The following is a 23797-nucleotide window of genomic DNA, read 5'->3' as shown; positions in this document are numbered from 1 at the left end:
GACCACACTGCAGGCCCCAGCTTTCCAATACAAAAAAATTATCAAAATTGGTTCACTCAGTCAAAAGTTATGAGGTAACAAACATTAAAAAAAAAAAAAATAAAAACACGAATTGAATACCTCCTCCTACTCCTGTTTTGCAAGTCGGTAAAAAAGAAAAAGAAGCAAACTTCTTTATCATTCATAAAAAACGTCAAATTTTAAGTCGCTAAGTTAAACGCTAGTGTCAAAATTTAACCAAATGTCAAATTTGACCAACATTTTAACGCAATGCACATACGGCCTTATATTAAAATCTCAAATTTCTCTAAATAACTACATTCTCACTCTGTAAAAAATATTGTTTCTAACAAATTTATTGTTCTTGGGGGAAGATGCAGCCTATTTCTTTGATAAATCACAATTACAATAGAAAAGTGATTCCAAAATCACCAAAAATGTAGTTAAGACCGTAGTATTTTATTCCAATTTCCTACAAACCTACAACACCGTCTTCGTCTAAAATATTTTTCTTTTTTTTAACTAAATATTTCTACGTGCAAAAAAAATATCAACTACATCGGACATTTTTTTTAATATATAATTTGCCCGCACTTAAAGGAGTTTTGTGTTTCTGACTACCCTTATAATGTTGATTTAACACAGTGAGGGGGTTAGGAAAATAGGGAAGGATGTAAAAGGAGGTAACGAAAACGATGTACATTTGTTATAAAGTTCTGCACCTCAAAGTGGGAGGGAAAAACAGAGTCTGGCAAAGCATTCCACATTCGTGTAGTACGGCTAAAGAAAGAATCCCTGTACTCAAGTGGTTTACGGCACGGGAGCACATTTTCTACTTTTTTGCCCGTCTGTCAGTGGTTTAAATAAAAACACCCATTTTAAATTTTAAAAACCACACAGCATAATCTTTCTAATAGTCTAGTTGATGAGCAACCGAAATCATTAAATATAAATGAGAGACTGCAGCAATAATGGGTGTGAGTCTGAGTGGTAGGTGATTTTGTTTAATGAAAAATAAAAGGTTTTTTTATTTAACTTTTTTTGAAAAAAAAAAAAAAAATAAATAAAGATGCAGTTTTTTTGCAATTGCTTTGAATATTACGTTTGTAAAGTTTAATCAAAATCGTTAGAGCTATTTTCGAGTTATTTGGTATAATTTGAAAAATTTGTATGGGAGGTACACTTTTTTGACTTTTTTGAGAAAAACTAAAAATGCAGTTTTGTTGCAATCGCTTGAAATATTACGTCTGCAAAGTTTAATCAAAATCGTTAGAGCCGTTTTCGAGTTATTTGGTTTGAATTGAAAAATTTGTTTGGGAGGTACACTTTCTAAGCGAGATATAAAAAAACAAAAAAAAACCAACTTTCAAAATTCCATAAAAATCATCTGTACCAAATTTGAAGAAAATCCGTCCACCCGTTTAGGCTATGGAAATGTGTACAGATATGGACGCACAGCCGCACAGACGCACGGACGGAATTGCGAGACCCACTTTTTTGGAATTCTCCATCATCGTAATGTTGGTTTTGATTAAAACCTCAAATTTTTTCTTCGACACGAAACCAATACTTGCCCTATAGAGCAAGTAAAAAATTAATTGAAAGTTGGTATGCCATTTTTTCGTAATTGATGTAAGTTGAAATTATTAAACATTTTTAACATTTCAAAAACTTCCATGTCCTGTTATTGAAAATTTGATCTTTCAGTTTTTGTTCTTAAATACAAAAAGTTATTTTTTTTTTCGATTTATATTAAAGCATTGATTTGTGTATAAAAATTCATGAAAATCGAATCAGTCTGTTTAAGAGAAATTTACAAATTGAATAAAATTCACGACTCGATCTGACTGAATTGCGCTGAGCGTTGAAGTTTCCAAAAATTTTAAAAAACATTTTTGAAAAAAAAAAAAAAAAATGTTTTACAGACCAATAGCATAATGTGCAACAAATTTATTTTTACCATCAAACTAGCCAAAATTTGGGCGTTTTTTAAAAATATTATTAACAGGAATTATTTTGTCTTTAATGCTTTCTTGAAGTCTGAAGTAGGCATAAAAGTTTAAAAATATAAATTGGTACAATCCCCTTTCCGGGCTTATCCTACCAATTGTTAAAATTGAAAAGATAGTGGGTGCAAAAAATATTCACTCATAAGTTTATAAAATCAAAATAATTAATAATTTTAAGGCACCTGCAGTTCACTACCCATTTTAGACTTTCAATATCAATAACGCTGGTCAACAAAATTGAACTTTTTTGTTGCCACAAGAATTAAAATATACTTTTCTAGAGGTTTTTGATGTGCTCAACTCGAATCTGAAGTCAGAAAAATTTGATTGGCCTCCGTTTTTGAAATATTACCGTTATAAAATGCTAAAAAAACCTAATTTTGGCTGTTTTCGAGGCTATACTTTTATGTGAGGTAATATATTATAAACAAATTTGTAACGGTGATTAAAAGGACAGATATTCTTCTTTTAAAAACTGTTTAAATTTTCCTGATATCTCTTTTATTGCTCGAGATATCTTAAGTTTCAGCTAATGAACCAAAGAGAAACTAAACTTAATCTAAAGATTAAGTCAATGGTCACAGAATTTTTGCCACAAGAACCAAAATATATTTTTCTAAAGGTTTTTGGGCTGCTGAAATCGAATCCGTAATCAGAAAAATTCTATTGGCCTTCGTTCTTGAAATATAACCGTTATAAAATAACCTTTTTTTGCACTTTATAACGGTAATATTTCAAGAACGAAGGCAATAGAATTTTTCTGATTGCGGATTCGAGTTAAGAAACCCAAAAACCTTTAGAAAAATATATTTTGGTTCTTGTGGCAAAAAAAGTTTAACTTGATTGGCCAGTGCTGTTTCTTAGTCAAAGACCGCTACTTAAACTTTAAATATCTCGGGCAGTAAAAAAGATATCGGAAAGATTTAAACATTTTTTGGAAAAATGAATTCAGTTCTTATAGGCACCGTTACAAATTTATTCATTATGAATTACCCCACATAAAAACATAACCTCAAAAACAGCCAAAATGACGTTTTTTGGCCTTTTCTAACGGTAATATTTCAAAAAGGAGGCCAATAAAAAATTTCTGACTTCAGATTGGAGTTCAGCACATCAAAAACCTTTAGAAAAGTATATTTTGGTTCTAGTGGCAAAAACCTTGTTGACCAGTGTAATTATTCAACTTCAAGCTTTAAAAATTAAAGTGATTAACAATAATGATGGCAACGCACAAATAATATTTCAAAAATCTGCATATTTTGGATTTGTTTTCAAAAAAACAAAATTTTGATCTCGGGATTGCAAATAAAGCATATTTTAAGATAGAAACTAGAGCGTACAATGCGCCTCTACAAAGTTTTTTTCTTTTTTTTTTTTGTAGTAAGTACTTACTCTTTTAAATCCATCTTCGGCGTTAAACTCAATCAACAGTTCAATTCTTTCGAAAAATAAAAATGCTTTTAATTATCTTATTGCAAAATTTAAAGGTATAAATGTATTTATCAGTCAGTGTGTGTGCTTACATAAGTATTTTTATATATGGACGTACAATTAAATACAATTAACAAATAAAACAAATCTTTAACTTACATTATATAAAAATTATGTATTACTTCGATGCTATTTCTTTTTATTATTCTTTATTCATGCCTTAATTCAAAATTGAAATAATCCAAATTGCGTACCATTTCAAATATAAAATTCATATAAAATCATCAACCAAACAACCTATTATCTATAAAAAAAAATATATAAAATAAATTATAATCTGCTACTTCACTAAAGTCTAATTTTTATTATTTTAATCATCTACTCATAAAAGCTGCCTACCACGTTGTTCTTGATAATTATTATGAGACGATGATGATGATCATTAAGATGATAACTTGTATAAAAGTACAAAAAAAATGATTCTCATTCAAGTTTTTTTTTTTTTTTTAAGATTTGTGTGTTCTTGTATAGTTTGTATTTGTTGAGTAGGCAAGTACAATAAAGTAACGATGTCGTATAATATTTTTTTTTTTTTCATTATTAGTCGTCTGACCTTCAAGGAGTTATATTCCTGAAGTATGTCGCCTTTTTATGATTCTTCTTGATAACGTAGAATCCCTTCGGTTTGCCATTCCCTGCAAAGTACTTGTTGAAACTGTTTTTGTTGACTGAATTTGCCGGTGCATAGTAGGATGGAGATTTTCTTTTCAGTGACTTCTTTTCTGCCATATTGGATTTGCCAAAGGACTTTTCAATTGTCTCGTTCTCCCATGGTTTAGACCAAGTTGGAGTGTTTTTAATGTCGATCAAGTCATCGTTGGAACGTAACGTAGGAAATCTTGATTCATTCGAGAGTATTTTCTTGAGGACAGGTAAATTCCAATGGTAAATATGACTGGGTTTGCCATTCGAGTTGAAATTAAATGAAACCTTGAAAGAAAAAGAAGTATTTTTATGTTTATTTTTTTTTTTTTTTATTATTATATTTGCTGAGATATTTTATTAGTTGTGTGTGTAAACATAAGAACATGTTTCAGTGAATATAAAAATAGTTTTTTATGTGGGCTTCTTTTATGAGACGAAATTTATGACAATTCAACTTGAAATAAAAAAAAAGACACTGTGGCGTATGAGTAATATTTAAATTTAGTTTTATTTTCTTTTTTAATTTTTATTACAAGTTGAAATAGTAAATGTAAAAGCAGCTTAGTTATTTTTTGTTCACGATTGAGTTATTGACATGTTATAATACCACCTTTTAATAATTGAAGAAATAGTTTTAATACGTCTTTTTCAACTTAATCGACATAAATATGCCGGAATTTGTGTCAAACATTTTCGTATAATGTTAACACGTGTATATAGTCAGAGAATGCAAACAATTTTTCAGAAGATAAAGTATTCCAAAATTATATAAACACATCTTCACCGCCCAGGAAACAAGCTGCACAACATCTTTTGCATATAATGTTCGGTGTGCACGAAATGCGATTTAACAAGGCAAAACAATTCGCTGGAAGAGTCTTTTACAATTAAATCATGGTAACCAACTTATTTTTTCAATTTTTAGGCCTGAAGAATAGTTTAGCCACACTTTGTCGAAAAAGTAATTCTCATACATATCAATAATTTAAGACCTATATAGCTTACATGGGGAAGTCAAAAAATTACGAAATGGCAGGAAAGTGGGAGGATATTTTTATCATTGTTTTATTTTTCTTTTAGAATGTATTTCTCATAAGCCTATAAATGCATTTTGAATATTGTTAGAAAAGCTTATAAAAACAGTGCGAACTCCTTCTGTTCATTGTCGGTAAAATTTTTTCTTCAAGGTTAATCTTTCCTACATTCCTGTACGAAAGTCGTCACAGAAGGGCTCTTGAGAACTGAAGCTTTGTCTTGCTAAGGCAGATCGTTTTTTGTCCACTTTCCTCTTCTTTTTTCTTCGATGGCCTCTTTTCTACACTTAGAGAAAAAATTAAAATCAACAAAAATCACTTTGATTTAGCTTTTTTTCTAAATGATTTGGCAAAGGCACTAATTTAAAAATCTAAGTAGGACCACGTTAGTTTAAAGTGGTTTTTTTGAACATAAACCATCATTAAAACAGAAAACAACACCAATTTAATAAAAAAAAAAAAAAACAAATTGACAGCTATTGGGGACCGATCTTACAACTTTAGAGTTACTTGGCGACTGCTTTACTATCAGGCTACCTTCTTTTCGTTGTGATAAACTGCTGCTAAATGTGAAGTCTGATAATATTTTAAAATTGTTTGTAAGTGGTTTTAACTTTGATTTAAAAATGTTTCATGCAAGTTTTTTTAACATTGAATTATTTTTTTCCCTCAGTGTACCTAGTTATGGAGCAATATTTGTGTGGTATCCACCGGTTATATTGACTTTCCGTATCCCTAAAATTCGAAGAGAGAATAGTGAGAATGAGAATCTTAATTTGAATATCTGCGTTAATTACACCGACAATGCCACTTACACACTATTATTTTATGGATACAGGCTAATAAGTAGAAAAAAAATGCATTTTCAAATAAATAATTCTTCTTTTTAAATAGTTTGGAATTTCAATGGAAGTACCATCAAAATAGATTTTAAAAATCATTCAAACCGATTTTTAAACATAATTTTTATATTTAAGCTTAGGTATCAACTTTTGAAGAAAATATGCCATGCCTTCTAAAACAAAATTGGAATAAAAAATCATTAATCCTTAAAAAAAATATTTTCTAAACAAAAAACACTGAAAGTTTAAAAAAAGAACAAATTTTAATGTTTGTAATTTTTGCTTAAAGTCTACTAAAACGCAAATGCACATTTTCATTGAAAACAATTGATTCGCTTTCATGTCATTGCAACAACTATGAATAGCTATTTTGTTTCAATTTTTCTATTATATTGAAAACAGTTTTGATAAATAAGAAGCTACTTTGGCATTGCGACCGAGGTACTAATGCGTTCCGTTCACAATTCATTAAGCCATCAGTTATAATAATAAAAAAAAGCTAACTCGTTTCATTTTCTGATGAATCAATAAAAACAGTTTCTATGAAAAAAAAAGTTACTCATACACCATAGTGACCGTTTATTGTTTCTATAATATTGTACAAATTGACCACAAAATTGGGTGGCTCCACCAAATAATGGAAGAAGTTCAATAATAATTTTGTTAAACATATGTACATACATATGATTCGCAGTTGGATCTCATAACCTAATTTTTTTTAAATAAAATAAAAAAACACAATTTTTTATGCGGCTTGGAAAGATTTAAAAATTAGTTGTAAATAATTGACGAACTTTAACTACAAAGAGAGTTTTAAGAATCAATTAAGAAGAATCAATTTTAGTTTAACCATTTAAAATTTGTTTTGAACTACCTACTAATTTAAAATAATACCTCCTCTGGTAACCATATTACAAAAAATAACTTAAGGCTAGCCTTTTGGAAAAAAAAAAGAATCACAGGTTCCAAAACATGTTTTATGAATTAAGTTAGAGTCTTACCTTTTTCCCGTTACCCTGATCCAGAGCGTTGTTCTTTGCGGCAGTGGAGGTGCTGCCAGCAGAATTACTACCTCCTGATGCTTTTGGGCCTGTGTAATAGTATAGGTTTGGTGGCAGCTTAATGATGAACATGTGTGAATCATCGGGCGAAGCGTGACGGCGTGACTCGACGGCCAGACGTTTCCGGTTGTGGCTGTTTGGGGCGCGAACCTTAGCTAGGCCTAATTTGCTATGCGCGGGAGAAAGGATGAAACATAACAAAAATACAAAATAAAGAAGAAGCATAAAATAAGAAAACCAAAAACGCATGTGTGTTAGATTAAAACAGACCATCAACATGCGAGCGGCCATCAGGCGCACAATTGAGTTGCAAAGAATGCAACAAAAATGTGCGCACACACCAGGCTTTTATGTGCGAACAAAAAAATTGTTTGCTGACTAACTTACTTAAGTAATTTCTTATTCAGTATGTGTGGACTTTTATCCGATTTTATGGTCTTCCTTGGTAGAGTAGCTGATGGCCTAAGGTAGGCTGAAGACGTCGCTTTGGGTTGATCGTTTCCAGGAGAAGATGGTAATAAACTTGTTTTACTGCCGTTATCGTTGGTTAATCCATAAGCGAATACGTTGGTCGATACAACGTAGAATAAGCTGCAAAATGAAAATAAACAAACAAACAGAATATTTAAGGCCCATTTGCTGAAACGAGTCATAAATATTTAAGTATAACTTATAGCCTTAAGTTTTACTTATTCGTTTGCACCAAAAATATTCTTAATCATAAAAGTTGCTAAGTAAGACATATATTAGGGGGAAGAATTTGTACATCCTAAGTCTTTAAGTAAAACATAGTGCCTGAAGTTTGTTTTGACAAATAATTTTTCTGTGAATAAAAATAAATAAATTTGTAAAGATGAATTTTGAAATCCTGGATTAACTTGAAGATGATGTTCAAGTTTTCGAAATTTTAGAAGTAGGAGTGCCACGCCAAATATATGAGAGAAAAGAATATTTCTATTCTTTTGATGAACTTTCTTTTTATAAAAGATTTCGTTTAACGAAGCATACATATAACAGTTAATATTTTGGAGCAAATCGCTTGAATGTATATTAAAAAGGTAAGAAAATATACATATGTGTATCTATAAAATGCCATATGTCCATAATTAAAAGATATTATTAGGTATGACAGATAAAATTTCATATTTCAGTAATAATTCAATTGCTCCTATTAACCAACTTTGGGTTGCTTTACGTTTTTTTGCTACTGGGAATCACCTTCTGAGTATAGCTGATTTTGGAGGGATGCATGTATCGACAGTATCAAGAATTGTTTTGCGAGTTTCAACTGCAATAACTAGACTTGGAGTAAATTACATAAAATTTCAAGAGACCACATCTGACATTTTGAAAACTAAGCGAGAGTTCTTCGATATCGCATCCTTTCCAAATGTAATCAATTTCGTTGATGGCACACATATGAGAATTCAGTCTCCTGGTCTGTTTTGCTTTAAGCTTTTGTAATAATGCGTATAAATATATATTTTCAAAATCGGTTTTATTATTTATTTAATTTCATTTAATTAATTAACTGTCAAACCGATTCATAGCTGAGACGAAATATAATTTTTCCTAGCAACGTAGAATAAACTATGTGAACCTTAAGAACTAAGTTTTTCTTAGAGCTAAGTTTGGAATACTTAAAAGGAAGATTTATGACTCGTTTCAGCAAATGGGCCTAAGTTATTTTTTTTTTTAAGTTTTATTTAAGAAAATTCATGTTGATTGAAATTTGTTCAATTTGTCGGCAATTAGAAATAAACAAGCTATTTTTATGATGATGAGGTCCAAATTGGTTCTATCAATCGACTTGCATTATGCTAGACTATCTACACTCTGGTTAAGAAGCTTAACGACATTATCTAGTTGCGAAGTATAGAAGTAGGGGCACTTATCACAAAACTTGTACCTAATAACCTGTCATTAGCTTTGAGGCCTTAAGTAAGATCTGTCAGTTAGAAAAGATTACAACAGGTCCACTTGTCCTCAGAAACGGGTACCAGAGTAAAGTACGTAGTTGACAGGTATATTTCCTTTTTTTTTGCTTAAACTTGAAAAGGACCCTACGCGAAGATCTATAAATATTAATGATTGTTATGGCAAAAATTATAGGAAACGCTGGTTAGTGAGATAAAAAGACAAGTTTTTTTTTGTAAGGATTCAAAAAAGAGGGAATCAAGCTTTAGCCTACTTACTACCTACCTTTTCAAATACCTACCTTTTCAAATATCAAATATCAAAGCTGATAGCGGGGACTATATACTTCAAACCCAAATTTCTGACATCTTTAAAAATTTTCTAAAATATACTAGCAATCACAGAAGATTTTGTTTCCAAATTAAAATATTCTATCTCCAAATAAATTAAAGAATATATTTGCAGACCTATTGTTTAGGTACATACATACATAGTTATTTCATAAAAAAAAAAACAACTCCATAGGTTTATCTGTTGCTTAATTTATGATGCTATTTAAAGTGGGTATAAGATTTCATTTCATTTCTAGTTATTTAATATTGTTTTTTAATTTTTTTTTTTTAAGTTTTTAAATTTGAAAAAAACAACCAGGCTCTGCTCATTTTTAACAACTTAATTAAATGACGAGGTGGCCGAGTGGTTAAGGCGTTGGACTGCTAATCCAATGTGCTCTGCACGCGTGGGTTCGAATCCCATCCTCGTCGAGATAATTTTTTTTTTATTTTTTAATTGGAAAAAAGATAACAATGATTTCTGAGAACATGTTATTTCTTGGGCGTGAGCCATTACGTTATGGATTATTGAGGAATTGTAAAATTATGTATGAGTAGGGTACATAGAACAAAAATTATAAGGTGTAACATTTCTAATCTGACATAAGTGTTGATTGTAAGAGTAAAATCTTAAGCCACGCTTCACGGTCTACATAATATATAACTTGTGACAGATTTTAAAATCTCAACTGGAACTAATTGAATCGAAATTTGAAATTATTTAATAAATTAAATGTCGAGGCACAAGAATCAAACGTATGGTGTATGTGTTTAGGTTTAGCTTTTTATTTCTTTTGGAACTGCTTTTAAACAGGGTGCTTCTTATGAATTGAACTTATCTGCAATATTGGAGCTAAGATTTTAGAAAACATCGTTCTATTTTTTGATTTCTGAATATCTCTTACAAGACTTACCCGATTTCAACTTACATTTTTATACAAAAGCGTTTAAGTAACAGAGTGTTACTAAAATTTTATAAAATTCTCTAACACACATTTTTGGATTTTTAAAAAAATATTTCAAATTTTTTTTTCTAAAAATTCTTTTTCACCGTAATACTAAAATTTTATAAAATTATAAAGTTATAAAAATATTTCAAATTTTTTTTTTTTGAAAAATCCATTTTTTGAAAACGGGTACACTGAGGGAAAAAACAACTTAAAATCAACAAAAACCATGTTGATTCAACTATTTTTCGGAATGATTTTGCGTTGAAGACGAAAATTTTAAAATCAAAGTAGAACATCGTTAGTTTAAAGTGGTTTACCGTTATAAAACATCTTTAAATCAAAGTTGTTTCAACTTTTAAAAAAGCATCAATTTATAAAAAAAACCGTAATACTAAAATTTTATAAAATTATAAAAATATTTCAATTTTTTTTTGAAAAATCCATTTTTTGAAAACGGGTAAGTGTAATATGTATTTCGAAACTTAATTTTTAAGTGTAAATTAATTATTTCTTCAAAATGGGAAAGCAACCTTTCTTTTGAAAAATTTTACATAGGTATTATTTTATTTTTTTAAACGACTCTAACGATTTTAAATTTTTTACTTATTTTTTGTTGAAAAAATTTTTTGTTGAAAAGTAAATAAGGCAAGAGTACGATAACTAAGGCGGTGAAGAATAGTAACGGAATTTTGTAAAACAGTCAAATACAAGCATTTTTTATTTCGGAAGAGGGGGGTCTATCTCTCCCCGTGTAGGAGGGAGGGGCAATTTTCTAAAAAAAAAAAACTAAAAATGATAAAAAGAATATTTAAAAACAATGGCAACACTTACAACTATTAAAGATACTTTTTTCAAAAGCCAGAATTTTACAACTTTGAAATCAAGTTATTTCAATCAATAGTTGAAATAATCGAATTCAAAGTCAAAAATTGTGAAAAAAGCTTAAAAAAGCGTACTGAATACTTTCTTAAGACTGTGGACTTCAATACAAAATTGATTGATAATAAAACTGCCTTAATTAATTCCTCATCAAAAACTGAAAACACGAAAACTTCTTTTTTATTAGATTTTAAATTTTTCTACAGTTTTCGATAAATTTGGCATCACATTGCGACCATTAAAAAGGTCTTTGATATTTTATACATACAAAAAGTTGTGAGCTTTGTGTACCTCCAGGGAAAACACTAAATACCTCGCCAGGCAGGCGCCAATGTCAATAGCTTTTATTATCGGGATCCTCTGTCCGGTTCACGTAACTTCGTTGTTACGCTTAGGGTATGTTAACTCGCCAGGCAGGCACCAATTTCCAAAGCGACAACGCGCGCACTTTTTTACATTATCAGAACTATATTTTTTTACAGTATTTTTACGGAATTTTGATGTACAGAATTTTGAAATACAGTATTTGGGCAAACCACAATTTTGCTATACAGAATTTTGACTTTCAGAATTTTGCTCGTACAGCATTTTGAACATACAGAATTTCGACCCCAACCCATGTTCAGAATGTACGTTTATTAAGTTATGATTCAGTTAACTTTTAAACTAACGTATTTAAAAAAAAAACTGAGAACCCAACTGGGACCCAAAATGTAAGTTTCGCAAGTGTGTAAATCATTCTTTTGATTTTCGAACACTTCTTTACCGTATGAGAACAGAAATTGGTTAACCCTTATTTGTATATCCACTTTACTGTATTAAACTACATAATATTACATTTTTTTCTAGCTTCTGGGTTATGGGAAAAAATTAAAAATTGAATGAACAACTCAAACAGTCTAGAAGGCTCTACTACTTTTGTTACTGTTTGTAATAACTTGGATCGATTCAGATTTTCTCGGAAAACTTATAATTATTTATTATTCTACTTCAATTTTCTCAGCAACTCATGGAATCACCCTGTTCATTCTATAAATACCTTTAACTTGATAGATATGTATAATATTCCCGGAAGAGTCGTAATACCTTTAACCTACTTTTGATATTGTCATTTATAAAGATTCTGATCGCGAATTAAATTACAGTTATTATAAGACGACTTCCTTCTATACGAGTACTCGTTGTTTGTACCTAGAATAACAACTCTTTAAACTGTCTGTCACAATGTCGGAGAATGTTGTATACTTTTTTTTCTCTATTTCTTTCAAATTAGAACAAGCGTGCAGAAAATTAATTAGATTCCAATTTGAATATTGCAAAACGAGAATTAAAAAACGATTTAATATTATAAGCTACTTATGAATAAATAAATCCAGAAATTTAATAAGGAAGCACGCTGTCTGACTGATGGGTAAAATTATTTTTCAATTTTCATACGCTTGACGGCTTGTGTTTATGAATCTTTCATTGAGTTGGATTAGAGGTATCAATCAAATGAAAGATTATTTTAAAAAAGTTAAAACATAATATTGGCTTTAATATTAAAGGGTCAAGCTTTTTTAAGAAAGTAAAACTTTAAGCCGCACACAAAAAATCCATCGTGATTTATTAGAGTTCAGTAAATTATAGTATTATGAATGTTAAATACGCATATAGCTACGCATCTTAAGCACATTAATAAAATAAATGAACAGTTTCACTAATAGTAAGTTATTTTTCTAGCATTCATGGCTTTAAGCTATAATTTGTGGCTTAGTCGCTTAAGGTGTAGATATTTCCAAAGGGCACGAGCAGAGATGGCAGAGTAGATTACGTCAGGTAATCTACTCGGTTAACTACGCGTAGTTAATCGAATAAACTACTCGCTTGATTTGTTTCATGTACTACCTACATTTGCTACGTGCAATAACTACATAAAAAACGTTATATTTCAAAAATATTAAAAAATAAATAGCTGTGTTTTCGTGAGAATTTGGTTTCGTAAAGTAAAACCTTTTCAAAGAAACCACCCCAAGTCCATCTGGTTTCAAATATTCTATTCAAATTTACACTATCACAGCTATGTATTTCGATTTGAATAAGACTTTGACAATTTGGTGGTAAAATTGGCATTTCAAACTACATTTTGACGTCTAGCGCTACGTCTGCTACATTTAATTACGTTAACTACATTAAACTACGTTAACTACCTCATTTATGTAGTAGACGTAACAAATGTAGGAAATCAAAAAAAATCCAATTTTTGCCATCTCTGGGCACGAGTGGAAGTCCGGGTCGTTAGTATCGAAAATGTATCTACTTCAATGTCTCTTTTAATGTCAAAGAAATCAAATTTACATAACAAACAAATACGCTCATTAGATAATAGTACCTACTTAATGATGTCGTTAATCTGTATTTCATTTTTTATCAAAAGATAAATTAGATCTTAGAAATGCTGTCCACTTTGAATATTTTAAGAATTTTTTTTTTTTTTTTTTGGTAAAAATCTAAATGTTTATAATTTTTAAAAGTGTATTGAACCACACTTTTAAGCACGTTTTTTTTTGGGACCTCAAGTTTTTTGAACCGGACCAGTCTTGTCCACCAAAAATCTTTGTTTGTCCACCCTTTAAAAGAATTTAAATGCAAATTTTCTTTAGGAAGTACACATAAATTACCACCCTGCTTTAAGGATATGATCAAAAAGGTAACTGCGAAGTCTCATAACAACTACATTTTTTTTTTTTTTTTTCAAATCAAACTTTCTTGAAAGATTTTTTGCTACATAAAACATTTGAAATTTTTGAACTTTTTAATAGCAATTATTTTGTATTAAGAAATCTCAAAACATTGTATTATTTTTTTTTTTTAATTTAAATTTTCAAATCAAAGATAAGTGAATATTTTCGAATGCTTGTTTTTAGAAGTTTATACATACATAAATAATTTTTATTTTCAAACTTGCTCTTGTAGTTCAAAGTATCTTTATCTTAAAATATCTATTGCAAATTTTAGATTTGTTATAGACCGAGAGCCCATAGCAAATTTTGGGAGTGGAGGTATAACCAAAATGTGAGTATGCAGTTTTATAGCCTTATGCCTTCTAATAACGTATTCGAAAGTGTCTTCAGGTTTAGGGAAAATGACAGAGCATCAGTTGCTCTATTAAAGAATATGAAATAGTCTGAATTTAGCCTACTTATATGAATTGGAAAACTCACATTTTCAACCTCCTGAAAACAATACAAAGTCGCGATTTAAAGCTGCCAGACTTTTGAATTCGTTATAAGAAGGCATAAGGCTATAAAACTGCATACTGACATTTTGGTTATACCTCCACTCCCAAAATTTGCTGTGGGCTCTTAGACTATTAGGTTTCGAGAAAAAAAAAATATAAAATTAAAAATTTAAATTAAGTTTTGTTTTACATTTTACACTTTAAAATGATAAGAAATACTTGTCTGCAAATTTTGATTAAAATTGGCTTATGCTTTGATGAAATATACGAACCTAAAAAAATATGTCACTTTTTTAAAAACGCAGTTTTGTTAGAATCAATAAAACTATTACGTAAGCATTTTTTTTAGAAAAATAAAATCCTCGATAGGTACCAAGAAAGAGTGGAGATAACCATTCCATATCCGGCTTTGGTATCTCTTTCAAAAGTATTATACTGTTCGTTGCTCTCTCAGAATTTGAAAAAAGACGAGACGACTATGGCAGGTTTATGCTGTTTCATGAACATAGCTGATACAATATTATTCTTATGAAAATAGGGCCCATTACTAGGGTGGTTCATGTTGCATTTAATTTTTCGAATTCCAAATTCTTACCCCATAGTTCATAATTAATTTACTATTTTAAACCCCTTAAGCTTTCAACTTGAAAAAAATTGGTTTGAGTGATGATCCAAAAAGGCTTTAATTTGGTCTAAAAATAAGGAACATTTATCAGTGTTTCACTACAACTTGAATTACCAATTGCTTAGGTCTTCATCAATTTCCAAAAATTTGAAAAAACAAAGAAAACAATTTGTTGAGTATATAATATATTTGCAATGTTCCATTTGGAATCAATGCATTTCTGCGAAGATTAAGAGCCCAGTAGGTAATTGCCCTACTTAGAAAAGAAAAGCTTCTTGAGCCACCAGCTAATAGCCTCTGTTCCTTGCGTAGGTGGTAAAGTACTATTAGTAATTTACTAGCGATTTTCAATGGAACGCACGAAAAAAATGCTACTACTCGGGCAGAAGAGCATGAGTAGTTCTAGTAGTAGGTAAATGTAGGTACTATATTATATACTCATGAGTAAACTATCGCCTCCAATGGAAAGCGGCTAATGTATTTTTTTATTCAGGACATGTTATCTAATTTAAATGAACCTTTATAAGATGTAAGACATCAAAAATTCAATAAAATAGTTTTCATGTATAAAAATTACACACCATTACCGATATACAGGGTGTCCCACAGTCACCGCCCCAAATGAAAACCATGGATTCCTGCGGTCATTTTAAGTCGAAAAACTTAAGTAGCAATTTTCTTGTTTTCGTCCCGTTTTCAAATTATGACGGTTTTTATGATTTTTCTTCTCTTTTCCTTTGACTGGCCTTATCTTTGCCAAACTACGTCTGATTCGAAAGATTTTTTTTGTTTGTCTCAAACTTTTTTTTCTGTGGACAACCGTTTCTCCGCTATATTGCATCAAACACAATTGTCTTCGATTTTGAAGTTGTTCTTTATTCTTTCATATCATTTTAGTCAAAAAAAAAAAAACACGTAAAATATGTGACTGTGGGACACCCTGTATACAATTGAAGAATCTTACCCATAGAAATATTCTTTCTCAAAAGTAAAAGAGAATTTGTTTAAGTCAAGTAACCAAACAGCATTCGATTTGACAATGAACAATCTTTGGATTAACGATCGGTTTACGGTCAACTTACTTAAGTTAGCGACCGGAAGTACTAAACGAACTTCTGACCATCTGAATTTTTTGTAAAAAAAAAATAAAACAAATGGAAAATAATGAATATTATTGTTAGAATCCTAAGACACCAAGGTAAGTATTTGAAGAACTTTTAAAATCGGATTTTTAAAATCTCGATTCTTCAAGCAAGTTATTCTTCCTATTCGAAGTTGGGTTAAAATAAATGTGGATTTACACAAAACTTTTTGAAGAAAAAAAAAAAAACACAATTTTTTGTTTTTTGAAGTTGATTCCAAAACATGTATGTAAGTCTATTTTGTTTTTCCAAAAAGTGGGAGTGATAAAATTCGCTTGTCATTTACAATAATTGTCAATTGTCATTTGCATATTACGTCAGAAAATTGTACCCTAGCTCACTGATTCTGATTTTATATTTGGTTTCAAATAGCCTGCTCTCAGGGGCACTCGGTTCAACCTTAACCTTTGAAGAAAGTGCAGATGCACTGGGGTATCGCATTTCGATTTCAGTGCCAATTGAGTGCGTTCCAATACGACACATCGGTAAAACCTATTGTTTGTTTCTGATGACGCAAATCACTAATAAAAGTAAATATAACTTCTCACCCGTGAAAGTGAAAAAAAAATACAAACATTTTTGTCTGTTGGACATAGCAGATGCGCCTTTAACAAAGTCCTTAACCTTGTGGCCCACCCTGTCGTCTATGCGATATTTCGGGGCGAGAAGATTCAAAACAGGGATCTTTTGTATGCAGTGCACTTTGCACACTCCGCTAGAAATTCCTTTTATTCCCAGTCATAGCTCGAGGGTTGTTTTGGCAATATGATGATTGTACTATACCCGCCACCTAATATTCCGCTCTGCAAACACAAAATCAGACGACGGCCGAACGAACGGACGGACAATCTGTACTGTCCCGTTACCGGATGTCGGATGGTTGCCATTGCTAGGTAATGCGTGCAAGTCAATGTGAGCACAGAGATTTAATTTAGATATAAAAGGCAGACAACTGCATGCATATATACATCACGTGAGCACGTGGAGTCACAGAGAGTCAAAGTCGGTGTCGGGTATTGATTTTGTCCGTTTGCCAAAATAAAGTTGTTTTTTTTCTTCCTTTTTCTTCCTGGCTTGTGGTGGGTTCGTTCTTCATCATGTCAGAGTGGAATTTTAAGTATTTCATATCGGCTTTGTCCTGCACGATATTTGTTTTTGAGGGGAATGAATGTTTTTCTTTGTAGAGGTCCTTGTTTTTTTTTTTTTGTGGAATACCTTGTTAAAGGTATTGTGTGGGTGGTGATGTGAATGGTGAATAACTTTTGTTTATCAGCCCTTTTAACGTGAATGTTTTTGGTCCTTTTTGTTATCCTTTGTCGTTGAAGGTTACCCTCTCTTCTGTAAATATAATTTTGTATTTAAACAAGTGGTTGTTTTTTTGTTGAAAAGAATTTAAATTAATTCCTTATGTTGTTTTGATTTCTGTCATACGTTCGCAGTTCAAATATCCGATAACCTCCCTCTTTCCATTATGGTAGAAATTTGATTGGCGGACACGACACGAACAATGTACGTGCAGATATCGGAAACGGACAGACCAGACAATTGAAGGAAGGGCTTCGAACTTCAGACTTAATTAAATGCAGCACGAAGAGAAAGTGGTGCATTTTTGTTTTCTTTCGAAATTATTCAATTATTTATTGCCGCCGGTTTTTTTTTTGTCATGAAAGTGAAACGATGAAGAATTTAGATTGAATATAATTGTTATCATTAAAATTTAATGTGCTTTTTTTGTTTTTATTTTTGTATGATGCCGGTAAAAGGTTATTTTAGTTAAGCAGCAGATCGTGAGACTATTTTATTAGAAATTATTTATTGCATTTTGTTTTTGTTTTTTTTTTTTATCGTCTATCCTTTTCGATTATTGAATGAATGCATATAATGGTTGAGTTTCAAGTTTTTTTTTTCTGAATTCTGCGGAAGGAGTCATTTTTATTATGCAAATTGACTTGCATTTCATAGGGAAAACTTTATAGTCTAAGTTTTATATTGAGAGATAAATTACTGTTTCCAATTCCGGAAATACTTTCATTGGGAAAGTTAGCAATGATTGATTGAAATGAAGTCTAAACTGGGAAATGATAAACGTTTCTATTGAATTTAAAAAGAATTGTGGATTGTTTTGTGGTCCGAAATAAGGTGTAAGAAGCTTCTCGTTCATGTATATACTTGCTGCTTGCTGTAGATATGCAGACATGAAAAGTATTTTTAAAAGGTGTTTTTTGATCAGACATTGACACAGTGTTACTAACGGTACTTTGGCGTTAATCCGTTTTCTTGCTCTATAAGTGACTTAACCGATTTCGAAAAAAATTTCTATATGGAACCGTTTAAGTATATACGTGATATTAAATTTTTTTAAAGTTAAAAGTTGCATTATACATCTTCTTTTTTTTTTTTTTTGCAATACCTTAGCACTACCTTTTTTAGCTGGAATTGAATTGAATTACCTTTTTTAGTTGTTGCTTTTTACCCCTGTTACTTCTAGTCCTGCTCATTCCTTATCAAAAACTATTCATTTTTTAATAAAACTATAATAATTTTTTTTTAGAATAGTCGTTTCTAGTCAAATTCCATTTAAGATCATAAAATACTTTAAAATAATGTACCATATAAACAGACTACTTGAACCTAAGTTTTCTAGCTTCATCAACCGCCTTCTCACTTTGCATATGCGGCAAAAAAACAACGTTTAATAAAATACAAAATATAGCACGTATACGCCACAGTGCACGTGGAATACTTCATAGTGGAATGTCCCATCAGCAGATTTTAACGGGAGAAATATGTAAAATGCAAAGTGTTCTGACTGACTGGTCATCAAAATTATGGAGAACTTCCCGTTATCGTAAAAACTTATAATTTGGCACAATGATTTTCATTATAATGTGAACAAGTTTTCTGAATTTTCTATTCAGTGGGCGTGGTGGGCGTGGTAATGGCGCTGAATTATCACCAAACATTACCAAGCACTTGTGATGATCGTAGAATCTTAAAACTTAATAGAATGGTAGACCTTGTAGTTTATGAAAAGTTTAACTTAAGATTTTCCACTCAGGGGCGTATTAGGTAGCACTTTTAAGTACCAAACTGCCTTAAAAAGCATGGGAAAAATCAAAAACTTCAGAATTTCTTTAAAAAAAAACCATGAAATCTCAACAGAACTTTAGTTTAAAAAAAGAGTGTTAAAATTAGTTTTGTGATCCCTAAAAAAATAGGTTCCAAGTTCTAAGATTTCGATTTAAAATTGTATCGATTAAAATTTTAAATCCTATAGGTGGGCTTTAGGGCAGTTTTGAATACTTTAAAGTTTTCCTCGACATTTTGAATGTGCTTACCTTATTATTTTAAAATTTCGATTGATTGAAACGTCTTTTTCAAGACTTCATTAATTGAATTTTGAAATATTAGAAAAATAAAAAAAAGATAATCCAGCTACCATCAAATATTTTAAGAAAACTCTTAAAAAATTTTTAAGCTTTAATATTGTAAGAATAGATTTTTATTTCCTATTTTATTAATATTTTTAATATTAAGAATATTTATTTAGAGTCCTGAAGAAGGTTGTAATCACAACCGAAACGTCGACGAAAAATTAGAATAAAGAACAAAATTGACCTTAAGCCCACGTAAGAGTTATAATTATTTAATTACTATAGAGCAAATTTAGGATTCGTAAAAAAAAAAATGTAACTGGAGATAACAATAAAACATGACATTATGATCAGGAGGCCAAAACTTTGTAGTTAAGATTTTTGGGTGATTCCTTCGAGGGAAAATTGAAATTTTTGCAGGCCCAAAATATTTATATGAAGAACATATATAAAGGGTTTTTTCATTCAAAAACAGGCTCTAACGATTTTAATTTAAAAAATACGTGTACTGTTATAAATAAAGTCCAACTTAGAAATTTAAAAAAAAAATATTTTTTAAAACGTTATTAACGATACCATTGAATAATTTTCTGGATTTTTGATTTTCTCATAAACGACTCGACCGATTCAAATGAAAATTTTTGTAAAAAAAAATAATTTTGCACCCTTTGCAGACGAAACAATTTTTTTATAACTTTTTTTGTATAATGTCGATGTATATTTTCTCTTAAATGGTATAACAAATTTTTTTGAACAAAAATTGAAAATGGTTGTCGATAAAAAAACTATTTTTTAATAAATTTTTTCAATTTTGTTCTAAAACTTCTTTGTTACACAAACCCTTTAAAAAAATGTTCTTGTAATTTTAGATTTTCTCTTTTTAATTTTTTGTTAAATTTTCTTTTTACAATACACTAAAAAATTTAATTTTGGATTATTACAATGCGACCCAGTCTCGCATTTTATTATTATTATTTTTTTTTGTTTTTTTGTTTTTTTTTAAACTATTTTGTTATTCTGATGTTTTTTAACATCACGATTTTTTCTAAAAATTTGACCAAGTTTTGAAAAACAAATATCAAAAATCTAAGATTATGTTTACATTGACGTGCTTTAAATTTGAGAAAAAGCCAAAAACTTTTTTCTTAGTGTTTTTTTTTTAATTAGTTTTGAACCAAAAACAGAAAACTGGAGGCAAATATGTTTTGTCGTTTTCGAGAAATTAAAACAAAATCATTTTTTAAAGAAATTCCTTTATTTTCTGTTTTTACGAGGTTGGACTTGTTGATAGATTATTTTATCAACCATTAACTATTTTTTAAACATTCAGGCTTTATTTTAAAACAAAATAAAAATAAAAGTGACTAGATTCACAAAAAGGTCATTGTTAGGAGGTGTATAACTTTATTCAAATTTTATAAAATTTGTTAATGGGAGAATTCTTTCAATTAATCACCAGCACTTTCTGTCTAAACACATTTATAGAAATAAACATGTAAGACATTAAATTTCTTTGTTTGTTAAATGAGTTTGGACTAGATTTTTTTACCAATTTTCAATTAATATTTATGTAAATCACATTTTGCTTTAAACTGTAAAAAGTACTTGACTTTTCTTCATGTATCTAAAAATAAAATTAATAGAAAAAAAAGTAGCATAATGGTCAAAAAAAAAACTAACCATCAAATATAACAAAAAAGTTTTAAAGATTTCTTAAAAGGACATTTTTTCAAAAACTCGCCTTAAAACCCTACAACCCTACAACTCATCAAAGTCCGTCTCCGATAAAAAATAATATATTTCTCTCTTTAAATCGAAAATTCAACATTAGGTAAGGTAAAGGTAAAAAAAACAACAAAAAAAAAATAAATAATCTCAGATCTACTCTGTCCTACAATTTAACCCCAAGGGAATTACCTATGTCGTTTATATTTTTTTTTATTCTTTCTTTTTTCTTAAAATGTCAACTTCACATCATGACACTAATTCATTCATAATTCAGCTAAAGTACATAAATGCCTATGCACTCTATATATACGAACCCTCCTCAAGTCAGCAGCAACAAAAAAAAAAAACAGTGTTAAAACAAAGATGAAAAATGTCACAAAAAAAAATACAAAAAAAATACAAAACAAAACAAAAAAAATGTATGAAAAAACAAGTAACTCAATTCAAACGAACCTCATAAGATACATCCTCAGGAAATGCATTGTGTTGCGTTTTGTTCTTTATTTCTCACACTCAACTTTTAAAACGAAGAAAAATAAAAATAAAGTAAAACAATTATACTATAGGTACAAGGTATATTGCCCGAAGAAGTTATATTTCAAGTGTTTGAGAGCAGTTAAAATTAAAAAATCCCTTGGCGCCCACACTTTTTAAAAGAAACAGATGAACACTTTAAATTAATAAATCCACCGACTTGGGAACAATTGTGCGGTGAAACAGTAATCAATATCTACGAGATATCACTTCACTCGAATAAACACTTCCTAGTCATATAAATTTGGTTGTGGACAATGTCACACACTGGCAAAAAAAATCACGTTAACCCAGAATTTTCTGGTACCTACTACAAGACCGCTATTTCAAAGCCCCACGATTATGATGACGACGACGATGCAGATAACGAGATACTTCTTTAAAACGGTTTTTTCCTTTGGTTCAATTTCGGTTTCAGCTTTCAGTCTTCCACCACACCGCCCGAGAAGGGAATTGACTACGCCTTTTCTTGCCAATATTCCACTAACAAGAACCGAATAGGCCAAACCAACCAAACCAATAATCAACGTTAGATACAATTCTTCTATTTCCTAGATACTTTTTTTGTTTTTATTTTAATTTAATACGGAACGAGATATTATAGGAGTTCTATAGAAGTTCTATATGAGTTTTATAGGAGTTCTATAGTAAAATGCGATTAATCGAAGCACAACAAGACGACGAAAAAAGCTGACGAGGACGACCAATGTTTCCAACACGTACGTTCTAGATAAAATCTCATCGAAGACTGACTCTGGCCCGACTGTTGCCTGGTCTTTTGACTTCACCTGCAACAATTCAACAACAAAACCGATGACGATGATGACGGACTTCTTCTGCACACACATATACCACTGTTGTTGTGTATGGTGCAGTCAATAGTGCTAGATGGGACTTCTTTTTGCGGATGGCTGATGGGCTGGTATCGTATCGGTTCGGTATGGTTTTGTTGTTTGCCCCTGGATCTCAGGAGTAGCGCAGAAACATTTCTATCTTTTCCTCCAGCTCCAAGTCTTTAGATTTGTTTTTATAGAGAAGCCATCCATGAAAGAATAGGCTATGAGAAATGAGAGTTGGAAAAGGCCAATAATATCTTCAAAAAGGCATTATGGGCACTTGTCTCTTCTTGTGATGCTGCTAAGGCTAGGCCGTGTGATTGTGACTATGGTTTTGGGAGTTGAACACACATAAAACAACCACAGCAGCGCAATGATGACGAAAAGTGTGCTTTTTATACACTCCCTCGAATATTCTGGGATTTTTTTTTTTTTTTTAATTCGGGTTGACAAGAAAAGTTATAGTCATGGTTTTTATGGGATTTGTGATTGTTGATTCATTCTATTTAATAGTTATAGAAAAGGGCTTGAAAAACTAGAACTTCCGGGGAAATTACATTTTTAGCTATGTAAATGAATCTTCACTTTCCGCAGGTTTTTACCTAGCTTTTTATTATGAAATTTGATGACGGCATTGTAAATTGAAGTAAATTGTAGTGAATTGTGTAACTAGTAGTAAATTGTAGTAAATAATAGTAAATTGTAGTAAATTGAAGTAAATTGTTGGGAATTGTAGTAAATAGTAGTAAATTGTAGTAAATAGTAGTAAATTGTAGTAAATTGAAGTAAATAGTATTAAATTGTAGTAAATAGTAGTTAATTTTAGTAATTTGTAGTAAATTGCAGCAAATTGTAGCAAATAGTAGTAAATTGTATTAAATTGTAGTATATTGCAACAAATTGTAGCAAACAGTAGTAAATTGTAACAAATTGTATAAAATTAAATAAAATTGTATAAATCTGTATAAAATTTTAGTAAATTGTAGAAAATTGTAGTAAATCGTAGTAAGTTGTAGTAAATTGTAGGATACTGTAGTAAATTGTAGGAATTTGTAGTAAATTGTAGTGAATTTTAGGATATTGTAGTACATTGTAATCAATTTTAGTAAATTTTAGTAAATTGTAATAAATTGTAGCAAATTGTTGAAAATTTTTCAAAACTAATGAAAATTGTTGAA

General features: G+C 30.2%; 1 protein-coding gene and 1 non-coding gene across 2 annotated transcripts; one reads left to right on the top strand and one right to left on the bottom strand.

Annotated features, from left to right (window-relative positions):
• Positions 1–3480: 3480 nt before the first annotated feature.
• Positions 3481–22518, bottom strand: LOC129915865 (uncharacterized). Its single transcript, XM_055995561.1, has 4 exons — positions 21703–22518; positions 7470–7673; positions 7023–7251; positions 3481–4430 (listed from the first exon to the last, which is right to left on the bottom strand). Exons 1-4 carry the CDS (start codon positions 21729–21731, stop codon positions 4056–4058), a joined length of 837 nt encoding a protein of 278 aa, XP_055851536.1. The 5' UTR covers positions 21732–22518; the 3' UTR covers positions 3481–4055.
• On the top strand, positions 9682–9763 carry Trnas-gcu (transfer RNA serine (anticodon GCU)). The gene has a single exon. It is a non-coding gene; the product is annotated as a tRNA-Ser (tRNA).
• Positions 22519–23797: the final 1279 nt, after the last annotated feature.

Source organism: Episyrphus balteatus, chromosome 3 (genome assembly GCF_945859705.1).
Source record: "Episyrphus balteatus chromosome 3, idEpiBalt1.1, whole genome shotgun sequence".
Classification (NCBI taxonomy): Eukaryota; Metazoa; Arthropoda; class Insecta; order Diptera; family Syrphidae; genus Episyrphus; species Episyrphus balteatus.
This window is presented reverse-complemented; position numbering and strand designations above follow the sequence as displayed.